Source organism: Mus caroli, unplaced genomic scaffold, assembly GCF_978045245.1.
Source record: "Mus caroli unplaced genomic scaffold, Mus_caroli_1 scaffold_12, whole genome shotgun sequence".
Classification (NCBI taxonomy): Eukaryota; Metazoa; Chordata; class Mammalia; order Rodentia; family Muridae; genus Mus; species Mus caroli.
Window position 1 is genome coordinate 115,155,612 of NW_028227267.1, and position 10,945 is coordinate 115,166,556.

At 43.4% G+C, this 10,945-nt stretch overlaps 1 protein-coding gene across 1 annotated transcript; it reads right to left on the bottom strand.

Annotated features, from left to right (window-relative positions):
* Positions 1–2,614: 2,614 nt before the first annotated feature.
* Positions 2,615–3,289, bottom strand: LOC110309530 (large ribosomal subunit protein mL42). Its single transcript, XM_029469143.2, has one exon. It carries the CDS (start codon positions 3,282–3,284, stop codon positions 2,745–2,747), a length of 540 nt encoding a protein of 179 aa, XP_029325003.2. The 5' UTR covers positions 3,285–3,289; the 3' UTR covers positions 2,615–2,744.
* Between the last annotated feature and the right edge of the window lie 7,656 nt (positions 3,290–10,945).

Genomic DNA, 10,945 nt, shown 5'->3' on the forward strand with positions numbered 1-10,945 from the left:
TGTGAGCTGAGAGTGGGTCTCTGCGTCTCTGTCTATCTGCTGCTGCCTTTCCGGAAATCTAATGCATAGCAAGAAGCAGGAAGTGTGACTGCTGGGACGAGGACTTGCACAGACCGAGAAACAAGGAAGAAACAGCCACCTGCTTGCTTTCCATGCTTCTGTACATTTTGTCTTTGAACCGTGGATATGTAAAACTCGCTTTAAAATTCGTGTTCATTAATAAACAAAGCTGTAAGTCTTTAATGGTGACTAATTATGATGGTGCACAATATAGAGGAGCAGTCAAAGGTGAGCACGGCAATCAGAGCTCCCACAGTCACTTTGTGCATAAGAACAAACAGGCGCTAAGGGTTATGGGAACCAGCTGTGCACGCACACACCTTTATTCCCACATGCAGGAGGTAGAGGCAGACCAGTTTTTGAGTTCAAAGCCAGCCTGGTCTACACAGCAAGTTCCAGGACATCCAGGGTTACAAAGAAAAACCTGTCTCAAGAGAAAGAAAGAAAGAAAGAAAGAAAGAAAGAAAGAAAGAAAGAAAGAAAGAAAGAAAGAAAGAAAGAAAGAAAGAAAGAAAGAAAGGAAGGAAGGAAGGAAGGAAGGAAGGAAGGAAGGAAGGAAGGAAGGAAGGGAAAGAGAAGATGAAAAGAGAGATTTAACTTTATATATATGAGTATTTGCCTTCATGTATGTATGTGCACCACATGCAAGCCTGGTGCCCATGGAAGCCAGAAGGTGTTGGATTCTCTAAAACTGGAATTACAGATGGTTGTGAGCTAACATTCAAGTGCTGGAAACTAAACCCTAGTCCTCTACAAGAGCAGCAAATATTCTTTAAACAGAGCCATCTCTCTACATCTGTCTCGGGTTTCTGAGATGTAAATCCTAGAGAATAGTACCAACTTCGTGCTAAGGCTTCGTGCTAAGGATTCAACATGCACTGTATACATAGAGCCTGGCAAGAGAAGGGCAGCAAACGTTGGTGTCCAGCAAACAGTGGCTACGATTATTATCTCCAAAAAACATTCAATTGGAACCACATCAGCCTTGACCCTGTAACCTGACAAACCACTGAGCATTATGCCATTGTTTATTTTTTAGGAAACAGTTACCTGATAATTGCACACTATTTTCATTATTATTTCAATGGACAGCTGTGAAGGGTAAGACAGTAGAGTACCGAAAATCTCCACTGAGAAAAATCTTGATTCTGTTACCAACTTGTTCCCTCTCCCTCTCTCTCAATCTCTCTCTCTCTTTCTAAAAAACACACTCTCACACTCATACACATCTAGCCCTAGAATCTAATTATAAATACTTATTTCAATATCTTCTCCTGGCAACGTAATCAGTATTTTTAACTCTAACATATGACAAATATTTTTGCCCACAATACAATATTTCTCTCCAGAAACAGAAGCAAGTGTTCTTTCTTATATTCTGTGGAATGTGATGCTATTACAGATGTGTTCTGATCAGCCTAAGAACTTTAGACCTTCCATTATTAGTTACAGTGGCTATATATGAGGACAAGCTGTAATAAGCCATGGAGGCGTGGGGATAAAGCAGATGTGAGAAATAACTAACTTGAAGAACTGACACAAAGGAATGCAATCATTAAAAAAAAATTAGTGCCCCACACTTCTTGACCTAAATCTGATGTAGATAAAAACTCATTGTTTTATCGTGGCTGTCAGTAACAAGCCACAATGCCCACCTGACACTCTCTTTGCAAATGGCTCTGTTTCATTTAATTGCATCTGTACTAGTTCAGTAATCTCAAGGAATCAATCACACCCATGCACCACCCCACCCCCACACACACAGACACCCACATACACACACACACACACAGACACCCACATACACACACACACACACACATACACACACACACACACAGACACCCACATACACACACACACACACACATACACACACACAGACACACACACACACATACACACACACACACAGACACACACAGACACACACACAGACACACACACACATACACACACACACAGACACCCACATACACACACACACACACTCACACACACACACTCACACACACACTCACACACATACACACACACACACACAGACACACACAGACACACACACAGACACACACATACACACACACACACAGACACCCACATACACACACACACACACAGACACATACACACACACACACAGACACCCACATACACACACACACACAGACACCCACACACACACACAGACACACAGACACCCACATACACACACACACACAGACACCCACACACACACACAGACACACAGACACCCACATACACACACACACACAGACACACACATACACACACACACACAGACACCCACACACACACACAGACACACAGACACCCACACACACACACACACACACACAGACACACACATACACACACACACACACAGACACACACACATCAAGAAAGTAAAACTTGGGGGGTGGGGGAAAAAGTAAATTCTTAAACATTCTATTCATTTGATAAGCTATAGAAAAGAGCTATGTTCTCATAAATCATTGTAGATAACTGCATAGAATGTACAAAGTTTACTCTTATGAATTTTTCATTTTTTTTTTACACGAAAGGGTATTTTTATTTTTTCCTATATGCCAACCACCTTAATGATGGTACCATGTATATTTTCTCAGCTGGCAAATAAGACACAAAGCAAAATTTCCCAATGTTCAGGGAATCACACGTAGTCATCTGTCTTTGGGAGGATTCAGTTTCTTACGACGATTGTGATACTGTCCGTGCGGGTACCAGCGATGCTTCGTGGTGTAGAACACCTTGCTCAGTTGTTCTATCATGGGCCCTTGCTCCAGCTGCTTGCGCTTTCTAACTTCTAACTTGGCTTTCAGGATCTGCTCGTGGGTTTCCTCATTATTATGCAGAAGATCTGGTTGAGGGATGGGTTTGGTGTGTTCGTAGGGGATGTCCACAGAAGGGTGGTAGCACACTATTGTCCTGCCGTCGGCTGTCAAGGCGAGGTCCACCTTGCAATTGTAGTCATCCGGAAGAGAAGAGAATGTAGATTTGTGACAAGCACTAGACAAAGCTCCGTTTTGGATTGGAAGTAAATGCTTCCAGATAGTTCTGTTTGATATCGCCCATTTTACTGCCGCCGCCATGATCCTTAGCAAGTAATTTGAAAAATGATATTGTAAAGTGAAAGCTGCCGCTAGGCACACAGATTTTCGCTTCGCGCGCTCGCCATCTTGCTTCGCTCTCGAATTTTTCATTTTTTAAAAGCATCCTACCATAAAAAAGGAAAGCAAACAGAAAGGCAGTACAGATCAAGGTAATTTCTTAGGCTTTGATTTATACAGATATGCATAATACCACAACACTTTTATAGCCGTGAAATCTGTAGTTTATGAAAGCTCACTGCGTGCCATGGAAACAGATTTCACGCTGTGCAATGACTTGAAGGCTAGATCCGATGTCAGCGGAGTACAGTTGTAATGGAGGAGAAATGGACTTCTTGTGAGAACAGTTGGTCCTCTCTGAAGACCTAGCAATCAGTGAACAAGTAAGACCATGCTACTCAGGGGGACCAGGAGCCGTCACAGGTAAAAAGCTTGAAACTCAAGCATGGTAGTGACAATAACAGATAAACTCTGGAGGCTCATAGATAATCCCGAAGATACATTTCTGCTAAGGAAATCTGAGACCACAGAAATAATGTAAATTGAAGAATATGGCAGCAATTGTAACAATCTATCAACTAAGTAGTCTGAACAACACAGGCAGAGCAGCTGGGAGCCCGGGATGAGGTATCACAAGGATTTGTTCCTGGCCCCTCCCAAAGTTTCTGGTAGATAGCGGGCTTTCAGAGTCATCCACCATGCAGTGTTCTATTTTTGTGTCTCTGTATCCAGAGTTCCCCTTATAAGGGCATCGACATATTGGATAAAGGGCCTAGCCTACTCCATTATCACCTCAGCTTAGCAAATCGCATCCAAACAATGGATCACCCTCTGTGACATCGGGGATTTGTATTTGAGCATGGAAACTGGAAGGGGCACAATTCGGACCGATTGGACATGGAATTTCATAAACCTATTCGGTTTTGACTACCGCGTCACATCTTCAAGCTTTGGGCTTCAGAGAACTTTGGGTCATGTAAATGAAGAAGAAAAATTGGAAAGAAGTAAAGAAGAAAAGGAAGGTCTTAGCTGTTTTCCAGCAACACGCAGATGGCCACTTATCTCACAGGCACTCCAGGTTGGAAAAGGAAGTCTGTGAGGACAACGGTACTAATCGGTACCGGAAGTGCCAGTGGTAATACGGGAAGCACCAATGGTACTACCGGAAGCGCTAATGAGTACTACCAGTTCATACAATTCACGGCCTCATTGAGTTGTGTCATTATATGTGTTTCATTGAAGACAAGTTAAAGATCATTTAGACTCTTATTTCAGAATACCAATGGCCGTTTGGAGTCTAAAATAACAGCACAGAGCTCAGGAGAGATCCCATCTCTGAGCCCCCGCGCAATGCTCCTTCCTCACACCAGGCAGCCAGGATGAAGAAGATTCTGACGTTCTTCTCTGATCTTTACTCTTTTTCCTCTGTCTACCTTTGTCTCGGGCATCTTCTATAGAAGTCAATCTTAATTCATCTTTCCACCAACTAAGAATTAGGAGCAGGCAGATACAGTGAGTGAGAGCAGGGAAGCAGTGTGCCTTTGGAACGCTGACGTTCACACTGAGATGCCCAGCTGGCCTCTGGACATGCTCCGCCTGTCTATGTGCAAAATCCAAGGTACCCCTCTTCTTCTGAGTTGGAGAAGGTAGATTTTTTTTTCTTCTGAGTTAAACCTTCCCTTCTTCCTCTCCTTTGAACTGAAATCATCACAGTCTCTCCATGTGGCAGCTTCTCTTCTGCATCTTCTTAACAAAAGATACTTCCACTTCCTTATCCCCATGGCAACATGACTGCTGCTTTGTTTTATGATGGCTTCTGCTTCCAATGCCTTCAAAGAGGCGTGGGATCTCACACTGTGTGATATTCTGGTGTAGACCTTCCATCTGCCTGAGGATGTGACTCCAATGACGGAGTGCTTATCTGGCGCTTGTGAATCCTGAATTTGATCCCCATCATTTCATCATTTCAAAAATAGGGTGTGATGGCACATGACTGTAACCCCAGCATTCAGGAAACAGAAACAGAAAAATCAGAAGTTCTGTGGTTCTGTAGGCTACCTCTTCAGTTAGTTGACTCAACCGGCGGTTCCCTTTGCTAGACAGAAGCTTTTTAGTTTGATGAGATGCCATTTGATGATGGTTCATCTTGCTTTCTGTGCCCCTGGAGTCCTATTCGGAAAGTCTTTAACTGTGCCTATAATAAGTTAAAGCATACTTCCACTTTTTTCTCCAGCAACTTCAGGGTACCAAGTCTTCTCTTGAAGTCCTTGATTCATCTGGAACCCAGGTTTGTGCAGGGCGAGAGATGATAATTTAGCTTCGTTTTCTGCATATTAAAATCCATGTTTCCTATCACCACTTGTTGAATATATTGTCTTTTTACTAATATATGTATATTTTTACATCTTTGTCAAAGATCAGGTGACTATAGTTGTGCGGAGTTATAACTGGGTCCCCCATTCTATTCCACAGATCTATATGTCTGTGTTTAGGCCAGTGCCATGCTGGTTTTATTACCATAGTGCTGTAATATGATTTGAAATCGGGGATACTGATACCTCCTACTGTGAAACTACTTAAAGTCTCCATCTTACCCAAATCAGAATGGTCATCACAAGAATTCAATTGACAATGAATGCTACAATGTTGCTGTGGGAGTGTAAACTCCCACAGCAACATTTTAAATCAATCCAGAGAGCTCCCATAAAAAATGACTAGAAATATAACTACTATAGATCCAGCAATGCCATACAAGGGCATAAATCCAAAGGCTTTATACTCTACCACAAGGACATTTGAGCATCCATGCTCCTTGCCGCTCTGCTCATAACAGCCATAAAGTGGAACCAACCTAGATCAGCTGAGACATGGAGAAGGAAAGTATAGTAACTGTACACAGTATCATTTTACTCCGCTACAAGGAAAATTCAAATCAAAAGATCTGCAGGTGGATATACTAAAATGAGAAAGTTACACCTTATGAGGAACCCAAGGTCCAGAAAGACAGAAGCTGTGTGTTCTTTCTGGTATGTGAAGCTGAGCTTTGAATATTTGGCTTTGAATGTTTAGTTTGTAGCACATGTGGAAGACAAGAAACTAATGAAGGGCCATTAGCAAAGGGACGCATCGTGGGGGAGGCTGGTAGATTATAGGTAAAAACAAAAACAGAGAAAGGAAGTACTCGGGGCAGAGGGATGAAAGCAGGAAGGCAGTGAGGAGACAGGGGCAGGAAAAGGGGGAGGGTACATTGAAATAAAGGATAGACCTATGCTCTCACAACCCAGGCAAGAAAATAATTGGATGGGCTGGCAGAACACATATAATAAGAGGCAGAGGTGGGTTAAACAAAACAAAGGATTGTGGGAAAGCTTTACAGAAACCTGCTACTTTGTATGTTAATTACTTTATCAGGGGTATTGTGCATTGGTGGACAACACTGTGCTTTGGAGATGTGGGTAATGAAATGAAAATCTCAATGCAAATGTATAGGGTATTTCCCTATGAGTTACTGATCAGGAATAACCCCCCAGATGCCCCCAAAACAATGCAGAGGTTGCTGCTATCATTCTTGGTTGCCCACTGTAACTAGACAGTAGAAGCCTATTGCTGAAGGAGCCACATAATTTTGAAACACAGAGATATCAATCCGGAGCTGACAAGCACTCCTCCTTCCTGCTGCTAGCTTTGACAGTCCCATAAGGAGTTGTACAGGTGACTATAAAAGAAAAACACATCAGCGGTCTTACCCAGGACTGGACCCCAAATGCTACGATATGCAGTGTTCACTTGCCAGGCAAGAAGTGCCCACTAGTGTAAAATGGTGGCATGTCTACTCTGGAAGCAATCAACCACTTTCTGTTTGAATTTGAAGTCTGAGACACAGAGAATGGGCCCCCAGACCTTAGCACACCCGACACCATGCTGAGAGGACCATGCAGGTCTTGACTCACAGGCAGCAACACCTGGCAAAATAAGAACAAAGACCTGATCCATCAAAGTCCGTCGTTCTGGGAAAGTCTGTGCACATACTAACCTTGTTTCTTCGCGTCTGTGGTACTGCTTCTAGCTAACTGTTCTTACTAACTGATGTGTGTCAACCTACAATGTGGGGTTTTGTACTTAAAAGCCCACCTGAAGAAGGGCTTGGGACTGCACTTGGGTCCCAAACACCCAGTGTAGTCACCAGATGGCTAATAAAAACTTTCTCTCTATTGGCTTAAACCCATGGCTGAGTGGTCTCTGGTGGATCCCTCACAACAACAGGAGACATTTCAGGCCTGGGACTGTGGACATGGTCTAAAGCCGATGGCTGAATTGTTATAAGCTCTAGGGAAAGCTACTGTTACTGTTTTGCTAAGTAATCAAGTTGTTCAAGCTGCCTTTTAAATATTTATGTTTACACATAGATTTGTGCTGTTTTCAACCTAGGTCAACAACGCTTCTTTTTGCAGTTGGCAGCAGCTAATACAGAAACCCAGAACTCATGAAAGTAAAGAGTATAAGTGTTGTTTTTAAATAAAATCTCATCTGTTCAATTTTACCAATGAAGACTTAGAGCCGGATGCTGGGTTGAAAGCCTGCTAACTCGGAGAGGCAGAGAAAGCACGCAGCTGACCTTCCTACACAGCCAACACCCCAAAAGGAAAACAGAAGTTCTCCTTCTCCACACTGTCTCTAAAACCCTCAAACTGAATGTCCCTTCTCTCTACTTCCTGTGCATCTCCCTATCCATTCCCCCTACTTCCTCTCATTTCTCTATGGTGTTTTTTTTCCTATGTTCACTCTCTATCACCCGGTTGCTTGATCCACCTCTCATCCTATGACTGCTTTTATTTAATCCCATTTACAATAAATAGAATGCTCTTGAATTAAAGGTGTGTGCTAGAGCTGAGCTGCACCACAACTAGAAACAGTTTTTTTTCCAGTAAACAACACAATCTTAGGGTTCACAATAAGATCAAATAATTGATAGGGTGCTTGGTCCTACATGGACTGTCTCTATCAACCCTGCCCTTGCAGAGCTTAGAGAGCATCATAGAAGAGGGAGAGGATGTGGAAGGTGCCGGGGGATGCTATCTTCTGGACACGGCATGACATGACATTGCACTCATGAGCTCACAGCAGCCGTGCTACCTTAACAAGATCAGAACGGTCAAAATCCCAGCAGAGATGGGAGCACGGCTCAGGCTGCACTCCTCACTGAAGAAGTGGAATAGTCACTGAGGGAGAATCAGTTTCCTGTGGGAGTGTAGCTACTGCTATACTGCCCATGCTCTGGTGGATGGCCCCATGCCTGGGTATGTGCAAGCAGCGCTAAGTGGACTTAGTGGGTTATAAGATTAATAATAATAATACAATTTAAAGAGAACACAAAGCTTGGAGAAGGTGTGCTCTGTAGGTCTTCAGCATGGGTGAGGGTGGAGAGAGAGGAAGAAATGGATAGGATCAAAATACATTTTATATATATATATATATATATATATATATATATATATATATATATATCACTGCTCTTTTGCTGACCATGACCAAGGCAACTCTTACAAGAGAAACCATTTAATTGGTGTGATGGTTTCTATATGCTCAGTCCAGGGAGTGGCACTATTAGAAGGTGCGGCTCTGTTGGAGTAGGTGTGGCCTTGCTGGAGAAGATTGTCACTGTGGGTATGGGATTTAAGATCCTTGCCTAGCTGCCCAGAAGCCTGCATTCTGCTAGCAGCCTTCAGATGAAGATGTAGAACTCTCAGCTCCTCCTGCACCATGCCTGCCTGGATGCGGCCATGTTCCTGCCTTAATGATAATGGACTAAACTTCTGAACCTGTAAGCCAGGGCCAATTAGATGTTGTCCTTCTAAGAGTTGCCTTGGTCACGGTGTCTATTTGCAGCAGTAAAATGCTAAGACGTTTGGGGATTCACTTACAATTTCAGAGGTTTAGTCCACTTTCAACACAGTGGAGAGCATGGTGGCAGGCTGGCAGTCACAGTGCTGGAGCCTGTGGCTGAGAGGTGCACCATGACCCATAGCAGAAGGGTGGGGGAGCTGCTGTGAGTTTTGGGGGGACCTCAAATCCCACCCCCAGTAACACACTTCCTCCAGTAAGGTCACTCTTTCTAATCCTTTCAAATCTTGCAAACCAATCCACTCCCCAGTGACTAAGTATTCAAGTGTATGAGCCTATGGCGGCCATTCTTATTCATACCACCATACCAGGTATATATGGATGGAATTTCCAGTGGACAAACCTAAAACATGTTAAACATGGCTTCTAGCAGCCTTCCCCACACACCTTAAACAATGCCTGAGATTGGGTTCACTGCTCCTCTGTTACAATTTCACAACTGGAGACTGTTACCTTCTTATTAAGTATTTATCACACGTGAGAAAGCGAGCAGTCCACAGTTAAGGTGACTGCCACTCGATCCTTTAAGACATGTTTAAATAAGTTTGAGTTCTAAAGAACAGGCTGTTTGGAGACAGGCCTTTATTAAACTGTAAAGAAAGAAAGAGGCATCGAGTCAGAATCCTCGCAAGGAAAGGACAGACGCCTGTGACATGTGAGAGACAGCTCAGAGCTAAAGCTATCATTTACTTCTTAGTTCTTCTCCATATTAAAGTCTGTAGACTCTGCCACACTGCACTGCTGGCTGTGAGATGATCTTCCTTAGGGGAGAGAAATACCACTTGCTTTTTGTTTGTAGCCAGTGTGTAAAATGGTAATACCAAAGCAGGAAGTGTGTGCTGTCAGAGTAAGTGACTGGAAGAACAATAAGCAAGGAGTACAGCTGTGTAAGGCTGGAGATGAGAGCTCATTCCCAAGACTCATTACTTCTTCTAATTGAAACCTAAAATGTATTATTTAAGATTTTTTATTTATAGTTACCTGTGTGTATTTGTATGTGTACTGGCTGGTTTTGTGTGTCAACTTGACACAAGCTGGAGTTATCACAGAGAAAGGACCCTCCTTTGAGGAAATGCCTCCAGGATATCCAGCTGTAAGGCATTTTCTCAATGAGTGATCAACGGTGGGAGGGCCCATTGTGGGTGGTGCCATCCCTGGGCTGGTAGTCCTGGGGTCTATAAGAAAGTAAGCTGAGCAAGCCAGAGGAAGCAAGTCAGTAAGTAACACCCCTCCATGGCCTCTGCATCAGCTCCTGCCTCCAGGTTCCTACCCTGTGTGAGTTCCAGTCCTGACTTCCTTTGGTGATGAACAACAGTGTGGAAGTGTAAGCTGAATAAACCCTTTTCTCTCCAACAAATGTGTGTTGTGACTAAGGCAGTGTGTGTGTGTGTGTGTGTGTGTGTGAGAGAGAGAGAGGGGAGGGTGATGCCCACTGAGGCAAGAAGAGAGCATCGGATCCTTTGGAACTGTAGTTACAGGTGGCTTTCTCTGCGTGCTGAGAAATGGACCCAGTCCCTCTAGAGGAACAGCAAGAACTCTTAATTATTGGAGCCACGTCTTCTGAAATTTATGATCTAACTTAACTATTTTTCATATTGGTTCTGATAACAAGAGACATAATCTGAGAGAGTTTGAAAACCTGGGCTGAAGAGAGACGGCTCAGTGGGTGAAAGAACTTACGAGCACGAGGACCTGAGTTTAAACTCTAAGACCTTGGGTAAATCTGGTGGTTAGTGAGCATTTCTAACTCCGTGACATTAGGAAAGTTCAAAACTATGGGACATTAAAGAGATCAATGGTTGCCAAGAATCAGAGTAACAGAGGAGGATAAAGAGATGACCCACAGGACATCT